Raw genomic sequence first — 19,701 nt, 5'->3', positions numbered from 1 at the left:
AGGGTCTGCAACGTGCCTGTGAGGTTTCACCAGATCACAGCTGTACCATCTTACCCTTGTTTTATCAAGTGCATTTCTCAGGTAGCTCCAATATCTTGCAGCCTGTCTGTTCCTATGCTCCCAGTTGAAGCAATTGCCTCATAACCTGCTGTTTCATCTGCAGCTCTCATTTGCTAGGCTCTGCCCTTTCCACCCAGGTATGAAGTCTTGTCAGAGTCTCCAGGGCTGACACCTGCAGCTCAGCTTGCAGCTCCTTGTGGAGGTGAGTAGGGTGCTAGGGCTGGTGAGAGATGGCAGCAAGCTCCATGGGGAGTGTGCTGGGCTGTGCAGTAGGTCACTTCACAGCCCTATTCCGCACCAAGTAACCTGTTTCAGAGGGTAGGTTACTCACAGCTGAGGTCTTAGTAGTTAAAGATCTTGGCTAAGATCTATAAACTCTGTGTGGTCTGAGACCCATCCTGTTACAGATCTGGCTCTGAGAGCTGCTTACATGTTTTTTTTTCTTGCTGTTTGAGATTAAAAACACACACAGGTGAGGGACTTAATTATTTCTATTCATCCAGAGATGAATGAGGCAAGATGTCCTTGTGCTTTGACCTTCTCCATGGTCTAAAGACTCTGTCTTTCTGTGGAGAGCAGAGGATGACGTCCTGGAAAAGGGAGAGGTTGATATTTCAGTCCCTTGAAGCAGACGAGGGAACTGAGCCCCAAACTTTCATATTGTTTGTCAGTATTGTGAGTGGCATGTTCTGCAAAAGAGGAGCTGCTCATGTCTCTTGTCTAGGAAACATCCACACGGCTCCATTGGACCATGGGATAACTCAGGTTTGCCTGGCCTTCAGGGGGGCATCTTGTCCATCCTCCAGACTCCATCTCACCAAAATTTAAGGGCAGAGGTTCGCTCCTCTGCTGACCCTTCTCATTATTGCACAGAAAAGGGTATGAAGGGGACACCACCATTGAGTATTTGTGGGGGCAAGATGGAGCTGGGGTCCTGCTACAGGATGCAAAAAGAGGGAGAAGTTGGATGGCAAAAAGAGCAAATTGAAGACTGGCCTCTCTATCAGCTTGCTTAAATCTCTTCAGTAGATGGCTAGTTACGATCGATACCAAAATGCATTGCTTGCTTTTGTTGGCCTGCTCGTGCTCACATACGTAACTGCAAGACCAGTCAGTAGAAAGAAAAGTGGATTTCTGTACAGTTCCTCTAGATGGCAAACTTTATCTGTTCTATTTATCTTATCTATTCAAAAGCAAGTATGTTCAGGCTCAGCCACACTGGAAAAAACATCCTATTTTATTGGGACCATTCAGTCAGTTCTGGAATATCAATTCCTAGAGTCCTAAGCAAGTAGCTGTAGGGAAACAAAATTGTGGATGACACATAAAGTCCTTGAGAAATATGTTTACTGGTGGAATATGATTTGGAAAGTACAATAATGAAATTTGGTTTGAAAGATGACATATTTTGCAAACCTCCTTACTGTACCTCATGATGAAGGTGTTGTCCGCTTTACCCCCAGAGGCATTTTGCTGTGCTGAATGTGAGGGAATTCTCCCTCTCTTTCCACCCCAGATTTTCAAGGTATTAATGCTGATCATTACTTTCACTGTTGCTAAGCCAGTGAAGAGTGAGTGCAAGGAATCTGAAATCTGAATGAGGAAATCAATAAAATTGCCCTGGGAGCTGATCCTGATCTAACTCCTGTGTAGTTAGCAATTACTCCCATGGACTTCCTGGCATAAAATTGCCTTAAGATGTCTGGTCTTGTGTGCATCCAACATTTAAATCTTAAAGAAGAATGATAATAAAGATCAGCTATTTTGCTTCCTAGGTTGTCTTTTGAACAGCTATAAATTAAGTGTGATGGTACTGTTGTGACGCAGAATTGCATTACAGACTTCATGGTATTAAATGATTTACTGGGGAGCAGGATGGCAAAGAATCAAGCTCATGTCTCTCTCTGGAAATCAGAATGCAGTCTCAGCCCTTATGCTTCATACAACACAGATGGAGCTTCCAAAAACGCTCTTGGTATTTATGAAAACCCCATTCCAGAGATATATCACTGGTGTAATGGGGCTTCATACAACAGTAGACGTCATTCTGCATTTTCTGCGGACAAAAGAAACAATGTCTGCAAAGGCTGATGCTTTGTCAAGCATTCTGCTGTCTGCACTGTTGCTGCAGGCTCCCTGCTGAGACCCTGCCTGTGTTCCTTCACCTACATGAAACAGTTCATGAATTCCTCCAGGGAGAGATGACTTCATTCATTTCCCAGGTGATACTGTAAATGGCATTTTACTCAGGTGTGATAAATGGAATATTTAATCAATTTTCTTGGGAGATTTTGCTCTGACCCTAATGATCTATTTGAATTTTAATGTTCAGGTTAAGTTTGTCCTGTCTTAGTTTCAATACATTACTTAATATTATATCCCTCAACCTCCGTTTTCTTTCCTTCCACTCTTTAAGTCATGCACTTTGTCATGCCTCTGACTGGACTGTAAGGGTCTCAGTCTATAGACTTTTATTTGTTCTATAAAATTTCTGAGCAATCTTTAAGTGCTGTACAAATACATAACAATGCTAGTTATACTGCTTGCTCTGCCTTGAGTGAGTTGTCTCCCTTTTTTGCCTTTTCACCCTTCAATAGTCCTGCCCCAGAAATTGCCTATAGCTTACCCAAGTTCTCTTAATTTTCCTCAAATCAGTCTTCCCAGCCAGGAGATCATTGCTGGTACCACTTGACCTCCCTCTGACTCAAGATTTGCTTTCTAGCAGAGGGATACCCAGACCTTTATGCAGTTTTGCTGATCACACCTCAGCCGAGCCACCTGGAGGGAGTTTCTCATCTTGCCTCTCTGATGAGGCGTCTCTTCGGTCAGCTTCCATCTGCTGCCACGTTGCATCGCACACTTTTGTCCCTGACAGCACCTATTCCTCCTTTTGCCTTGAGCTCCCCGCCTTTCACTTCCCTAGCGACCGTGCCTGCCCTAGATAATGAGGTGGTTTGTGCTGGTTCTTGCATAATGATTCCAGTGGGGGCACCAAGAGACCTGTTTTCTCAATTTTGTCTGCTTAGGGTCACCATGAACCTCTGAGCACTTTGTAATCAGACATCAACCGTCCCCCAAAATAGCAGGGGAAATGCATTAATCTAATGCCTCTGGCTTTTACTGAATCAGAGGGTTGACTGATAACGAACAGGAGACTGTGCCATGTCCTTACATGCCAATACATAAAATGCATGACAATATAATTTTGGCCATCACTATCAATAAACATGACTGAATTCTTGTGTTATCCAGAACAATATTTTCCCCTATTTTGACAAGAAAGCTATAATAACTTAAACTGTCTTGATCTGAGCCAACGGACGTTATTTTCTCTTGACTTTTCCCCCCAGTTTTACTGCTGCAGGAGAAATAAAAAACAGCTAACTGGCTCTGCTTATAAGCAAGGACACAACAAGCATGACCCAGTGCGCATGGTGTCCTGAGGAGCCTTCTCCTCCCTCCCTGAAGCAATGGTGCAACACAGCCTTCTAACAGGCCCACAGATAATCAGCCTTCCATTTCTCTATTGCATCTGACTTCATGTCCTTTGGACATATTTAGTATATCCCTTTAAATTGACACAGGGTGGTGGGAATCCCTGCCCTCTAGCTCTCAGCTCCTCAGTGTGACTGGCAAATGACATGCTAACCCCTTCCCCCAGGTGTTAGGTGGAGGCATGCTATGGGACCGAATCTTCCACAGGTCCCTGCGATACACCTTTACGCAAGATGGCCTTGGTCTTACCTCATGGCAGAGAGGAATAATCAACAGCTGAACTGTCTGTTTTCACACAGCAGGTGTTTCTTTCACCCTAATTAAAAGATGCCCCTGACTGATAGATAGGCACACGTAGACCTACTCCTTCAAGGTCAGAGTGTCCCAAAGCATCCTGATAAATGCCAGAAAATCTTTTGGAAATATGTGTGTGCGACTGCTGAGACAAATGATGTTATTAATTCTTATGCTGAATAAGCAGTGAAGGAAACAGTAGCCTCTGACAATGTGCCAGCTAGGGAATTTGAGAAGAGGATATATTTCCTCACAGATTTGTATGTGAAATATGGTGTGGTTGCTGTGCATTGCAGCAGAGCATTACTCAAGTTTAGGCTCTCCTTTTCTTTCCTCTTTTTTTAATACTGGTACTTTGGATACCTGTGCAACCATGCATGCCCCCACTTCTTAGGCACTTTCATTTCCTCTCTTCTTCACACTTTTTGGAAGTGGATATGTGAGTGGTGCTTGAATATTTAGATTTCTTGTATTGTATTTTTACAGCACCTCAAAGTAAGAATCAATGGGAAGACCCCGAGGAAATTACTTTTGGCCTGTTTTTCTAGTTGCAAAGGAGTAGGTCAGAGAAAATAAACACACCCCTACATCTTTTGCTCTGGGCTATTCCCCCAGGCTGGAGTAGACCCAGAGGGCAGGATCTCTCACAAGGAGCTCAGTGCATGGAGGTTATATCATCCTTCTGTGGGGTGTATAAGCACTTGCATAGGTATGTTTTTCTGCCTGATAGGAAGAAGGAGGACTTAAGTGTGAGACCAAGTTACAATCCCCCTCTTCCTCTTACAGTGGGCAATGAGTCTGTGAGAATTTGGGCTCTTATTTTAAATTCCCTTGCATTGCTCTAACTGAGTAGTTTAAGCACAGCATGAGTAAAATCTGAGCTCGTGTTCTGCTGTCTCCTTCATTAAGTGTGCAGTAGTGTGGAGGTTTGCAGTTCTTCGTGAGCTGAGTTCATCACCAACTTTTTTGATGAGATATATTTTAAGAACATTATATAAATGCATGTGTATCGATACATTATGAGATTTCTCACAAATCAGAAATGTCTCATAATGCTGATAAAATGGAGGCTTTGGAATAAAGTATTTCTATATCTACCTCAATAACAAATGTAATGGATGTCTTACCCTATCCTACACTGTAGTATATATTTATGGCTGTGTATCATACTTCTAAATGTGCAATGAAGACAAGCTAACAAATTCTGTGCCTCTGGAAAAGCCATGCTTTGCAAGCCCAACCTATACATAATCTTAAACTGTGTTCATGCTGATAGCAAGTACTAAGTGCATTTTAGTATGAAGAGGGAGAGAGTGGCTGCCAGCTGGATGGCATTTGCAAATGATCCATCCCTAATCTGCTCTTCCAGATCACAACCTACATCTTGTTGCTATCATTCCCCCTTTTTTCTGAATGATTAACTCTCAGTTCATGAGCCTTTTCCAAGCAGGACCTATCCTTAAGGGTGCCTAGTAAGTACAAAGTGGTTTTGGCTGCTTGCATTCAGCTTGTGTTTCCCAGAGCAGAACCATCCCAGATGACCTTAAAAACAGAATCATAAACTTTAACCCAAAGTCCTAGGGACCCAGTATGACACTTTACTGGAAAACCATCAGTCATTGCACTATCACGGTCATACATTTTCCTGTACACAGGAATAGGTCGGCATCATGGACAAAAGCTGGCATCTAAAGGCCAGTCCAGTATTCAGAGCAAAGCCAAGGCTGCCAGCTATCACCAGAGCTGTGAAGGGAGGGAGAAATCTCCACCTAATGGCTATCCAGTGGTCATAATCCAGCCTGGGCTTCCTTTGTATGAAGATTTTCTAATGTAAACAGTGTTCTTTAGGCTTCAAGGAAGCCCTGGGGAAAATGACTGGCTGTACAAAGGACTTCTGTTGTTGTTTGACCAGTTGGCTCACTCAGCATCTTACATCTCCCCACTGCCCTTTGGTCAGAGTCATGTTATTCTGAGTATATAATTGTGCATTTAGCTACTAGCTCCTCTGTTAGGGCTACAATTTAAAATAATGAAGGAATCTAATTTATATCATTGATGCTCCCCATATGAGCTCAACGGAAGGCTATAATAAGCTAATTTATAAATGACACATATTTCCCCCAAACCCAGACAAAATTAAAAATATAAAAATGAGAAGGACTGACTGGTAATGTGCTCATGAGAACTCATTCCAAAAATAGGGCTGAGATGGTTAAAAATGCATTTGCTGAGGCATACGAGCAATTTGAAAGTTTCTTTATAGTTTTCACAGGAAAATTAGACCAATTTATGAATAACTGAGTCACAGGGCATTTTGATTGGCTGTTTTTTAGCAAGAGTTAGAAATAACATTTGCTTCGCACACAGTATTGGCAAACTGATTTTAATCATTTGTAATTTGATTTTTGAGAACTAGTCAAGCCGAGAGTTAAGAGAAGGCTGTTATTTCCAAAGCTATCTGAGAATCCATTTGCTAATTGAAGTCAGTGTCAGGAAGCATGTTTTAACATGACCTTCAGGAAGTTCTTTAATTTGTTGTTAATATATCAACCTTCTCTTTTCCCTCCAGTGTAAACAGCAGCTTTATACAGGTTGGTTTGGGTTTTTTTTCTCCATGCCTCAGCAAAAGCAGGAAAATGAGCTGCTGACACTGAACCCGGAGAAAAGGAAGGTGGTCATTCCTGGAGAAGACGCCTATCTCTCCTTAATAGCCTGACACAGCAGGGTGGCTGCCCACAGATTAGGAAACTGTTTGAAAGCCTTGGCATTACCCAAGCGAGGTTGTTGCCCTTGGGTTCCCCCAATGGCCGCAGGAGGTCAGCCCCAGCACTTCCACCCCCGCTGACCAGGAGGCTGAGTCAGGCCCCCTCCAGCTCAAATCATGCCATTGTGTCTTATGTGTTCATGAGATCAAGCCTCAGCTGCCATCGCTCATGGTAGGGCGATAAAAAACATACTCCAGTTTCTCTTGGGTTGTCTTTGTCTGAACCATTCAGCTGAGCATCACTGCCCTAATCCTGAGCATCTTTTCCCCCTCTGGTCCTTGCATCCTTGGGACAACCCCTCTCACCATCTCTTCCTCAGTGTCCAAGCTGAAATCGCAGGAGGGTTTTGTTCCGCTGGAAATGTTAACCTGCCTGCTGGGTGGCAAGTGGGAGAAGTTGCACAGAAACCAAGCTAAGACAGTGCCGAATAAAACCAGAATGCCTGCAGACCGATGGCTGTACATGCAGTCAAATGCAAAGCCCATTCCCCACCCAAGCTTCCCCACAAAACCTTGCACAGAGATTTTGTGCCAAGATGACTATTCAACTAGTTGTATAAGCACAAACTTGATTTGTGCACACTGTTATTCAACTATCCTAAAAAATGCATTATAGCATCTACTTTTTCCTGTATGGGAACAGCATTAGCAGGTTTAAAAAAAAAAAACCAATATATTTTTCACCACATTAAAAGTGGTGCAACCCCAATAAATTAGAAACTATAAATCTTTCCACTGCATTGGCAGAGCAGGTGAGCTCCATGCTCTCCAAGATTCACACACCTTCACATTAATGGTTTTGATGCCACCTCTTTCAGGTTGAGAAGAGAAACGATTGTTATTCTTGACCTTGGGAGGAGCCCAAATGCTGTGGGTGGTGGCAGGGCATCAGGTGAGGAAAAGAAAGGAATATTTGTTCTTCTGCAGGCTCAGCAACGCGCTTCCTTGGAAAGGGCAGATCCTGGCACCACTAGAAAGAAATTTTCTTTCCTTTCACTCTTTGCAAATGCACAAAACTTCATGAATACAGAGCACTGTATCTTTGTTGTAGGAGGACAAGCTAATGGGAGCAAAGGTGAGGCTCCTCAGGCATTTACCACAAATTCGGATGTACAGGTTAATTTTCTGCTGCCTTTTCCTGGAAGCTAACAACTCACACCAGGCTGAAGGATTTCTAGGTAGCAGCAGCTACTGAAAAGGAGTATATAGTTTTCTTATAAAACCTGTGCTCGGCCCTATCTAGTATACTAGTGCCAGTACAACAATAGTTTAAGAAGAGAGCTTTCTGGAAAAGGAAATTTAGTCCCATAAGAAATGCTGATATTTCAAAAGTGTGGGAATTTTAGCACAGCTTTAGATGAAAACTTGATATTTATTTTTTTTTTACTTAGAGGAAAGATATTCTCATTTGGAAACAGAAAAGTAACTTTGAAATATATTTTTGATAATGTTAAAATACTCACATTCTTAGCATAACACACAGCAAAAGCTAAAATCCCATAAGAAATTGGAACCAGGTCAATCAAAAAAGCCCCCAACATCCACACCCCAGTCAGCTCCCTAGTACTGAATTATTTCAATCGCTGTCCCATCCCTTCCCTCCAGAAATATGGCCTGCCCCTTCAAAGCATTTTATTTTTATGGAATATATTCTCTTGGAGGCAATGTGTTTTGATCACCAAAAACCCCCAACATTTTACCACAGGAGTAGCGCTGAGCCACGTCTACATTAGCAATCAGTGCAGAGCGATAAGAGTGGCTCTACAGAGCATCCCCACTATCTCTGTCTCAGGGATTTTTTGACTCCATGGGCTGGATGCCTATTTGTGGCTGGAGTTTGATGCAATTCATGCTCTCTTAGGCCAAACCAAAGCATGGGAACTGGGAAGGCCACTTCAACACACCCTCCTAAATGGGAGGATGGACTAAAATGCTAATGCAGACGCATCATGAATATGAAGCTGAATCACACCAGCAAAAAGTCCCATCTGCTTACATCATTAGCTGTTGAATGACATTATATGCTGAGGTACCACTGACTGATGAAATAAGGTCTCCAAAGCACCCTATAAATGGGGTGGGTCTTTTTGGTTAGTGGATCTTTGCTCAAAGATAGGGTATCAGCTGGATTCCCTATTATTTTTATGTCTAGTTTTCTGTCACTCTGTAAAAATTGTTAATGGAACAAATACTACGTTGCCGTAAATCACTGAATAGAATATCTGGGCTTAAAAGCAGAAGTGCACAACACACAGTTCACACTTCTTTCTAAAGCCTTTGCTACACAGCACTGGCCTTAGACTGCAGTAATCACCGCTATTTACAACCAGCAGCAAACACAGAAAAAGATCCCTTTTTCTCACAACATACAAGATATGTTAAATAAGAATCAGTTTCCTGTTCATTACTTTACCTCATTCATTTACTCAATTACCAGTGGACCATGGTTCCACTTGTGTTTTTCAGACTCACTCAAGTACAAACTGCACCTGGCCCTTAAGGGCATATCAGAAAAGGTCAGACTGCAAAACACAAATTATTTAAAAAATAAAATAATTAAAAAATAACAATAAACCCCCAAATAACAGAACATCGGCTTTGTCACTGTAAGAACAAGGCGTTGAAAGTTATCAAAGAAAGAGTAAGGAAACACTTCCATCAGCTCACAGATTAACCTGTGGTATCAGCTGTTCTGGTCAGAATGCATGACAACAACTTTCTGGCTTGAATATCATGAAATCTCTTTATTTAGAGTAATTAAACTAGTAAGATTGCACTTTAAAACATGAAAACAGGTCGGTTTTGCTCTGCTTTTACAAGTAGGCAAGTGTTGTTCTGAGTTTCCTCACCCTAACAGTTTCAGTTATACTTATGAAAAGGCTAAAACATCTGTCTTCTTCACGTTGTGGCAACGCCTCATGCTGCAATCGCCTTTGGTTGGACTTTTTACTTTCTTTGGGCTGAATGTTTACATTTAATCACCCGATGCACTGTGTGTGACAAGTAGTCACGTTTTATGTGCCTGCCTCAAAACTAAAGTCTGTTTTTTAATTCCTGGCAGCTCTTACAAACCTAGCATAGCAAACCAAGCAAAAGCCTGTTCTTTGCATTTGCACATCAGCAGCAGCATTGCTAATGAAAATTAAAGCAGTTCTATAAAGTCACAAAAATTCACACTGTTCCCAAGGAGTAACTAAAGGCATCACTTGGAGCATACCATAGACAAAATAAGGCAAAGTTTTCCTAAGTTTCAAATTTTGAAGAAAGTTTGCAATACTAAGACCTTTTAAGATGATGAACACATTGTGAGAAAGCACCTTAAGACCACGTCTTTCAAACTCTTTGATGTTATATTTGTGCTTTCTTTCTGAGGCACTGTCTTCAAAGGCAGAAAGGCATCCTTCTGCGGGTAATAAGCGAGTCTGAATTGTTTTCCAGGAAATGTTAACATCTTCTGCATTCTGTTGGCTCCTCAAATTTAGCATGCGCACAGATTTTCATAAAACAGTTGAAAGACCTACTAGCTAATGCCTTCACTCTCCACACTGGTGTGTGTGACTTTATCAAGTACAATAAGACTTTAAATCGTGGCATTGGTGTTGATTTATAAGAACAGAATAATTAACGGCAGAAATACCGAGGGGTATATGTTGGCATTCAATCACAGACATCTTTTGATAAGCCACAGAGATATGACCTTTTTTTTAGTAATTTGAAGCATAATATTAGAACTATAAATATGCATAAAGTAGTGTAAAAAATAGAATCGTAGCTTTTCTTATTTTCTTCAGTCAAAAGATGCTACCATAAAACCAATATGATAATCGTAATAAACTGAATTGGAATTATTTTGCTAGTGAAGTTAAATTCAGTAGTTATGTGAGTAAGTATTTTGCCTTCTGAAAGTTAATGTCAGCTCAAGCATTAAAAACTTCTCTTTTAAACAGTCATTTTTACTTAATGGTCTTGGAAACCTTCTAGAACAACCTCTTCTATTGTACAACATATTGAACACTTACATCTAAGTTAGCTGAATGAAGAAAAAAAAAGTGGAGCCTAGACTGTATTTTTATTTACATCTTTGATCAAATCTCCTGCAAGCAAATCTCCCAGCAAGCAAAGCACAGATGCCAAAGAAATCAGTAGCAGAGTGGATAATAAGCTAGACGTCATCCCCTGGTGCAGAGAGTATTTGGAAATATAAAAGAATTCTTAAAATTACAGGTCTATGGCTAGCTGCAAAGACATCAACAGATACAGTACTTCAAAGTGCTGAGTTATTAAGCATACCACACTTAGATGTGAGAAAGCTGGAGTCTTGTGCAGAAGATGTGGCAGCATCTATATGTAATAAGTGAAGACCGAATACATTCAGCAAATATATCTCCAAATATCATATTCTTGAAATACTGATCCTATGTAGTGTTAAGAATAGTTCCTTGCTATCCTTCTCCTAGCTAATTTGTACCCAACATGTCACTTTCTTTCATCTAACAAACATCTGACTGAACACTTACCTGATTTGTGAAGCCACACCAACAGCTTGTGCAGTTCTTAGTAAGACAATTAAACAGAGGATGCCCCGTTGTCTTGCTGTCTGAGTGGGGGACGTTTCCTTTGCTGGTCTGTGTGGAGACAAGTGGCTCCCTAGCCCAGAACAGAGTTGCATGGGGACATTTCTAGCTCCTTCCTTAAGCATAAAGCTTAATGCATTTGGAGCTTCAAATTTGCTTCCACTGTTGGACACGGCACAAATAACCTAGCTAAGGTTAAAGCTTTAATCAGAGATTGCCTAAATTTGGGTTACCTCCGCAGGGCGTTTTCCCTCTTCAGGCTCCTTTGGTGCCTGGCTCCCTCTGCATTAGGTCTTTTCAAAATTTGAAGCTATAGTTAATAGGGCTGCATGCTTGTAGTGGGTGTGCAAGAGTCATGCTTGTGAAAATGAATATCAGGACAAAAGAAATGATGGGATTTAAGATTAAGTTAGGAAGGAGTCACACTTCTGAGGCTTCCGGGCATCCACGGCCAACAAGCAAAGTGCCACTCCATGTCATTAAGGTGTCACACTTACTTGCCGGTAACATAGCCATTTCTTTGTTGACATTTTGTGTGATGATAACTCGATGGTGATGACAAGTCACCATTTTGCTGCATGAAACCATGTGACTGTCACTTGGAATTCGTCTACCCTAAGGTATTTACTAAATACAGTGAAGCTTACACGTCCTCTGGTCAGCACATTGAAAAGAAGACAAGAAGCTTACTCATCCAAGCAATGCAACATAATTAAACCCTCCAACCAACTCTGAGCAACCTCCTACACCCTAAATGATCAGTTTTATGATTTTTTTTAAAATTAGTGTTTTCAGTTTGTTCCCACCCCACCCCCCGCCCCAGAATAATCCCCTTTTTTCACTTGACATATACACAATCATACTAGGGATCTCCTGCATATTTAATACCCTCAACGTGCCCTCTAGTTTTAACCTGTCACTTCCAGCAAAGATTAGAATTATCTAATCTATTTATGCTTAATTATTGTTTTCTAAAAGAACTTGATCCATGCACTGACTAATAGGCAAGACTATCCTCTTCCTCTTGTTATTATACCCTTCTAGTTTTTTTGTTCCTGAGGAAAAAAAAAAATCAGCACTAAGGGTGACGAAGTGCCAGTTTATGCTAATTGTAGCTGAGAAACAGATGAAAATCCAGGCAATCATATAAAATGACACTCAGTGAGAGAAGGACATGTACAACAGCGTTTTAAGCCAACGCCGCTTTCCCCTAACCCAGCACTGCTCAAAGAGGCTTCTGGCCCCTGATGTACACTGAGATGCTCGAAGTGGTGGGAGCAGTTGCAAATGGGCTCTGAGGAGGACACCTAGCTGAGGGTTTCCATGACCAAGGGAACTATCCATGCCGTCTTTTCCCCAGCTATTTTCCCTTCTTGAATTAAATTAATTGGGCTTCCCAACTCCTTTGTTGTAGGGTGATCTGCAGAGGTTAACCGTGGAAAATGGTCCAAGCTCAACCAACGGTGGAGACCCTGTTCTCTATCAATAGATTTTGAATGGGAGCAACTAATGCCATCCTTCCTTTTCTGTTTAATGTAGGAGCCTTAATAAGGAACTTATTTATTGCCTTTATTTGTCATAAAGAGTTCCAGAGCTGGCACTTGGATATCTATCTCTCCCTACCTTTTTCAGCAAGAGCAATCTTGACCTGCAGAGTATGATTTTCTGACTTTAACATGGGACATCTGACTTTCCTTTATCCATATGGGGCTAGTATGATTCACTACTGGCAAAGCAAACAGCTGCAGACCTGAGCGGTGTTGGCTCGCCATGCATCTCAGTGCAACTTCATCTGTAATGGCCGGATGAACCCCAGGAAATATGGAATCTGGATTCAAACCTGCAAGTAATGAAGCTGACCAGTAGGGTTTTGACGGGACCTGCTGCAATTGCAAGCGTATGGCAGAAGGAGACTCGCAGTGCATCAGCCATCTTGGTTCACCAGCCCATTGGCCAGAAACTCACACCACAATGTAAATAAATACAGAGAAAAGAAGTTGGAAAGAGAACTTAATACTTGAAAACCAATATGCCAGACTGTGTCCCTGTCAAGAGGCAGGATTAGGCAGTGGAACAGCACACGGAGTTAAATGGAAATCTGTGTGTGCTGGCAGCAATTTATTACTGGATTCATTATTCTGCAGTTTTGCTCTTGCAATTACTGCAGCTGCCTCTTCTTTGCCTTATGCAGTTTTTTTGTTTGCTTCTTTTTGAGTCTGAGGTTTGAATCTGTTTGCATCTCCTTTGTTTAAACACATCCCTCATGCCTTCAGGTGTGTTTGCTGATCCCTTGAGCTGAAGCTAGGAAAAAAGCAGTGCTGGATTAACAGCACGTTGCATCACCCTCAAAGAGAGTGGGAAAGTACATGACTTCCTCGTAGCCTTTTGTCCCTGGATCCCTTCAGGTTTCTGCAGCAGCTCGGCAGGCTGATTTCACTCCCATGGTCCTTTCAGCCTGATGGGTTTTCTGCTCATTAATCTAAAGGACCTGGCAGTTTAGGAGGAAAAACTTTGATAGTGGTGTTGAATGGGCAAGTATTTAAAGCTGCATTCCTTGAAATAGCAGTAGATGAAGTAGCTGATGTGCCAAGTTATCTTACTACTGTTTCCTCTGTAGAAATCTGCACTGTGTCTGACAGCGGACAGGTGTCACACAGAAATTACCCTGCCAGTGGATGCTTGAAATAGATTCCGCTTAAAACTATGTGATGGCTTTTGATCTGTGATCTTTAGAAATCAAAATGTTGAGTTGCTGTTTAATTTAAACTAAGAAAACCCACAAACATTACAGTGGTTTTGTATCATCTTCAGGAAATCTTGTTCTAGGACATCTATCACCTTCTAGAAATCTTGTTCAAGTGTTCCACACAGGTCCCCCACTTCTGCTTCAAGGCGGTGACACGTTCAGTAGTGGTATTGCTGTGTATTGCCTGTGTCTCCTCTTGCTTTTTAGGGTCGAAGTAGTAGCTCTCAGGAAGATGAAGAATGTTCCAGGGTCATCCTAGAGCCTGCAGGGCACAACTTAGTGGAAACTGCTCATTCCCCCCTCTGAGATATGGAAAAGTGCAGCTAGAAGAATAAATGCAATCTATTTGGTTTTGTGCAGTGTCTGAAATCAGTAAACGTAGAAGTTCACCTCAGAGCTGGGCACAGTAAGCCCCCTTTACAGACAACAGAGAGCGAGCCAGTGCACAAAGGGGTCTAGAGCATAGTTCATCTCCTCCTAAAAGAGATGTCTGGAACAGCTCAGATGACTCATGTCCTCAGCGTGCCCAGTTCTCTCCATTGACTATGGAGACAGCCTGGGTTGAGCGCCCCACATACCTACGCCACAGGTGTCCGAAACTCAGTGTGAGGAAGCAGCCTCTCACTCTAATCACATGGATGCAAAAAGATGATGCTTCCTAAAGCTTTCTGCATGTAGTAGCTCTGAGTCCAGTGTGCATTGTGCTAAAGCCACCCTTTGAATCTTCGTGTTTTATAACCGCTCAGCTCACTGCTTCCAGGTTAAGGCAACAGTTTCAGCACCATTTCTGCCCAAGTGAGCTTCAGCCCTCCCAAAGAGAGCACTGGCTTCCTTTCCTCCCCTTGCCCCAGTCCTGTAGCCCTTGCTGTGCAAGCAGCAGATGCTTTGCAGTAATACCTGAAAGCCTTTTTCAAACAAATGCTATTCTGCTGAATTAAGCATTTTAAGGTCCTTCAGTTAGAACAGAAAAGCAAAGATTACCCAAATTGTCTGGATGACACTATCACATGCCTCTGTGGACCAATATGTTCAGGATTTCCTATCCATGTTGCACTGGGTAACAGAGTTATTACCTGAAGTGGGAAAGCTGTGCTGTTTAAAGAAACAATGGCTTGAACCTGCTCCTTCTTATACCAGCTGGGGTCTACCCTCAGGCTTTTGATGTATTCCCAAATCAGCCTTGAACTGGACAACCTTTGATCAGTTCCACGGAAAGGTAGTGACACATAATTATAGGTTATGGCCAGATATTGGGATGAAGACAAATGTAGCATTATAAGGAAGTAGACGAGAGCATGACTTGGTTATTTTGTCACTTCAGTGACAGAAGGGGAGAGAAGCATCAATTGCACAGTTACTGTAAACCTGCACTGTTTTTTCAGACAATGATTATAATTATAGATATGAGCTTCTTGGAAGATGAAGCACCACAATTATAGGATGTTTTTAATTTGAACGCTCTTTGCAATAACTCACATACAAACATATGCATCAGTTTGAATGCTTGGAGTCTGTCCAATGACATAAACGGCTGCTATCACTTCATACTCTAATTTCATTATTACAACAGAATGCTCTTGTATGTAAACTCGACTTTTCCTAGTGTTTTTGGTGCAGTTGACAGTACTGGTTCACTTAGCACATTAGACGGTTTTCAAATTTTTAGGATTTGATGTTTAACCAAATGCATTCAGTCATCCAAATGTTAACTCAAGCACCAGGAAGCCTAGCTTCAATTGCTATTTTTCACTTCTCCGCTGTAAAAAGTTGGAATCAACTCACACTGTGCCTTCCATTTCCAAAGGCTGGGTAACAGCTTTAATTCCCAACCTGTTTCATCCACAGGCAGAATTACAGCTCAACACAGAAGAAGAAAAAATTTTTAAAGGATTTTTTGTGCAATTTTTATACTATATCTCTACAAGAAGCCTTTCTCTTTTTGTAGCAGTCCTTTCCACTGAAACTCAAATCAGACCGTGATAATCTGATACCCTATATGAGTTTGTTAATGTCATAAAAATGTGATTGTTGAGAAGTCATCTACTGTAACTGTATGTATTTGGACAATACAAATAAACGCACGCCTTTCTGCAAATGTACTTCCAAGGGTTTCTGAGCTTGCAGCTCTGATTCACTTCTTACTATAAATCGTCAGTGCAGTAACCTTAGGACATCTTAGAACATGGCTCTGAAGTTAATGGATTATGGAGTAAGAAGCGAGTAGGTTATAGACTTAACATTCTCCTGGTCTGTAATAAACCTGGCTGGCCGTGTTAAGTCATGTAGAGAATTATGTTTCAAGACTCAGGTAAGCTTTCAGAATGTGCCGGTATTAACATGCAATCAAGGGGCATTTCACAAAAAGCTATTTCTCCACAGCCACTTATCTTCAATTCAGCATTGCCCAGCTTAATAGCTGGGCTATCACCCATGTTCAGGATTACCCAGGATTTTAGTCTAGCAGGACAGTGGATAAACAAATTTCTGTTGAGAACTGTCTTACAGAAAAAGGATGCAGAGGGAAAAAAGCAATAACTTTGCTTCTTCACAGATAACACAGGCAATATAATTCCTGAAAGCTTTTGCAAGTTTGCCTTAGTTTTCAACATTATATGGGTCCTTGGTATATATCTCAAGAGTGTCGCCATCACTTGAGATGTCTTCAGGCTGAGAGTGAAAGTGCATGGATTATGGCTGTAGAAGCAGAGGCAGGAAAGCCAAGGCAGTTCCATCCCACACTTCTCACAGCCCAGCAGCCGCTGTCTTCCTGAGTAGAGCAAGTGAAAAATTATTTGCTTTGAACTCCAGGGGAAAATTAATTCACTGTCATGCTCTTTACAGTCCTCCTCATTGAGAAAGGCCCCTCAATGAGCAACACTGCAGAACTGGGGTGAATACAAGCACCTCTTTCATTTTGTTCGTTGAAGTATTAAAACAAACACAAGGCTCCCGTGTGAGTGAATTCACCCTCTGGAAAACACAACTTTGCATCAATCTGTTCAAGCTTACCTACACATGAAAAAAAACAATCTTCATCATAAGCTTTGTTGAGTTTTAGTTTTCAAAGGGAGAGAAAGAGAAAGAGGATGAGTATTTAGACCTATTGAGTATAATGTAAGTACTCACAGGCTGCAAAATGAGAGATTTTGTTTACCCAGGTGAGAGAAGAGCAGGAAATTGCCATATTATGTCATTTTCCACTGAGGAACCTCTGGTGGACTTGCTGTTTCCAGGAAGGCGTAATGTTTCTGGAAGTGAGAATTGATTTAGGTTTTTCTCTCAGCATTCCACTGTGAAAACAGAAACTGAATGTTTGCCAAATTCTGTAGGAGTATCTTCTTTTTTTTAATCATTATTACAATAAGGTCATGTTCCTCTTAAAACACAACATGTTACATTCATGAAATCTCAGATGCTCACTACTTATTGTCTGCCTCATCCCAGTGTTTTACAAGTGTGCAATAATGATAGCTTCCTCTTTCATGCTGCATTTTGTACATAGATTTCAAAGCATTTTCTGAAGAAAGGGAACTATAATTACGCATGTGTTAGAGATGGGGAAACAGAAGCACTGAGAGGTAATTTGCCCAAGGTGACAGGGCAAATTAGAGGCAGAGTCAGGCATAAATCTCGCATCTCCTTCTTTTTGGTTCCTTGCTAACCACAGCCTTGCTTGCACTTGACAATGGTATCACCAGCTTGCAAGAGCAACAGCAGTAGGAAACTGCTATGGGGGTACTATGAGACACACCCTGATGTGAAGTTGGTACAAGTCTTAATGAGGGCCCAGCTGCAATCCTCCTGGTCATGGGGGTAACAGATAAATGGTAACTGATCTGCAAGGGCTTGTAGGGCTGGGGGCTCCGCACTGAGCCCCGGATGGGTAGATGGGCTGCTGAAAGGCAGAGCAACCTCTGTGGTTGCTGCATAGAGAAATCCTCTCTGCAAGCACTGAGGCACTATTAACCTTGCATTCCTGGGGATGCATTTCTCAGAAATCAGGTCCACCCAATTAGTTCTCATCTGTAGCAGAGTTGCTGTTCACAGAGATGGAGACCTCTGTAGCAGAGATGCGGAGTTGTTCTGTCCCACAAGAAATCATGCCTTGGGGAGGCGCAATGGCAGCCCTTGCCACCCTGGTGCACAGGGGAAGGATTCCTGCTCTCCCACAGCGCAGGAGCATCCGAATTATACCGCTAGCTATGGCTTATTTGGCATGTAAGATTGATTTTAAATTATTTCCTGTATATTCACAAACCCAGCAAGTAGTTTCCCTTTAAAGTGCAGCAGCTGTGACATTTGGTAGGTTCTGTAATTTCAAATGAGGCGCTAAGAGACTACTCCTTTCAACAACTTTTTTTTAATGAGGGTGGGTACCTGTTGCAATGAATCAATTAAGACTCTTCTGACACACAAGATGTGTGTTGCCAGACCTGTTTCACAGGTTTCTCAGGAGGGAGGATAACATGTGACAACACACAGAAGCCAAGAGTACTGGAGAAGATCAGAAGCCTGCATGAGTGAGCTTAGCTTTCCAAAATATTTTCTTAAAGCGCTATTCAAAAGACCACTGGCCTCTGCAACAGACAGCACCATGGTGGAGCAAGAGATGCTGCTGTCGTGTGCTTATTCCCAAGAAAAGTGTAAGTAACCAAATATGATTTTGTATAAGAAATGAAAACAGGACACTGGAGGAAGGAAATGAAAGAAATGATCTAGCTGGTATAATTGAAAAGGCAGAGGGAGTAGAGGGGAAATGCTAAAATAAGGAAATAAGGAAGCTATTAACTTTATATGGTAGGCATGCAATTGAAATATGATTAGTGTCCTTACAAGCAAAAGAAAGGATGTGTGTGTGAAGAACTCTGATACAAAAGCATCGTGAAGAAACTTGCTTTAATCTTTGACTTTCCACTTGTATTTGCAAAGCACTGGCATAAGGCTGCTTGTGTGGTGGAGAACGTGAACAATGAGCTTTGATTTAGTAACTTGAGTGGCAGACTGGAGTGCTGTAAAAGCATTTTCTAGAAAGACATAGTATGATTACAAACATTTTTTTTTGACAATGCAAAGTCTTTTTTTCCTAAGTCATCAGCAAGCTATCTAATGCTTTACCCAAATGTCAGCTGAGAGTTATGGTACAGTGCAAATATTCCCAAATCCATCCCTCCTTCCCCAAAGGAAGCTGTCACAGAACTTCTTTGCCAACCAGAAATTTTATTTTTGTTACTAGAAAATGTAACACAGGCAAGAATAACAGCAACAACAACAAAAAATCCTGTACATGTTGGCTTTTAAAATGATTAGAAATGTTTTAGAAGACTTCTGAAAAACACCAAGTCAGATTTCCAGCGTGCCAAAGGTGAGCATGACAGAAAGGTAGAAATGTAGCTGACTACAATGAAGTTGGGTAACTAAGTCTGGACTGGACTTGCCTGAACAAAATACTAAGCAAAGGTAGAAACGGAACTAGTATGTCCTGAAGCCACTTCAGTACACTGCCAGAACAAAGTTCAGTGCAAAACCCCCTCTCTTTGAACTCAAGAAACTTTGACTTTTGAATGGCCCAGCTCGTTTTGGCAACTTCACGAGGATGTAATTTAAAACTTACTCCAGATGGAAAGATTGTCTTTGTTCTGGACATAAAAATGTCACTTTGTACAGGGCTTTATGTTGATTATCAAGAGTGGAATAGGACAGGGAGGTCAGCAAAGGCGCAGTTTACCAGTGGAGGGATGTTTTCTATTTTGTCTTGTTTTCTATTCCCT

General features: G+C 41.7%; 1 protein-coding gene across 1 annotated transcript in view; it reads left to right on the top strand.

Moving 5' to 3' along the window:
* Positions 1 to 18,417: 18,417 nt before the first annotated feature.
* PTPN3 (protein tyrosine phosphatase non-receptor type 3) overlaps positions 18,418 to 19,701 on the top strand; it is a 174,335-nt gene continuing 173,051 nt past the window's right edge. Inside the window, exon 1 of the mRNA XM_075084418.1 lies at positions 18,418 to 18,576. Coding sequence (XP_074940519.1) covers positions 18,450 to 18,576 — 127 coding nt within the window. The 5' untranslated portion in view covers positions 18,418 to 18,449. The remainder of the gene's footprint in view (positions 18,577 to 19,701) is intronic.

Source organism: Phalacrocorax aristotelis, chromosome 2 (assembly GCF_949628215.1).
Source record: "Phalacrocorax aristotelis chromosome 2, bGulAri2.1, whole genome shotgun sequence".
Classification (NCBI taxonomy): Eukaryota; Metazoa; Chordata; class Aves; order Suliformes; family Phalacrocoracidae; genus Phalacrocorax; species Phalacrocorax aristotelis.
Note: the sequence above shows the minus strand (reverse complement) of the source record. Positions and strands in the feature narration are given on the sequence as shown.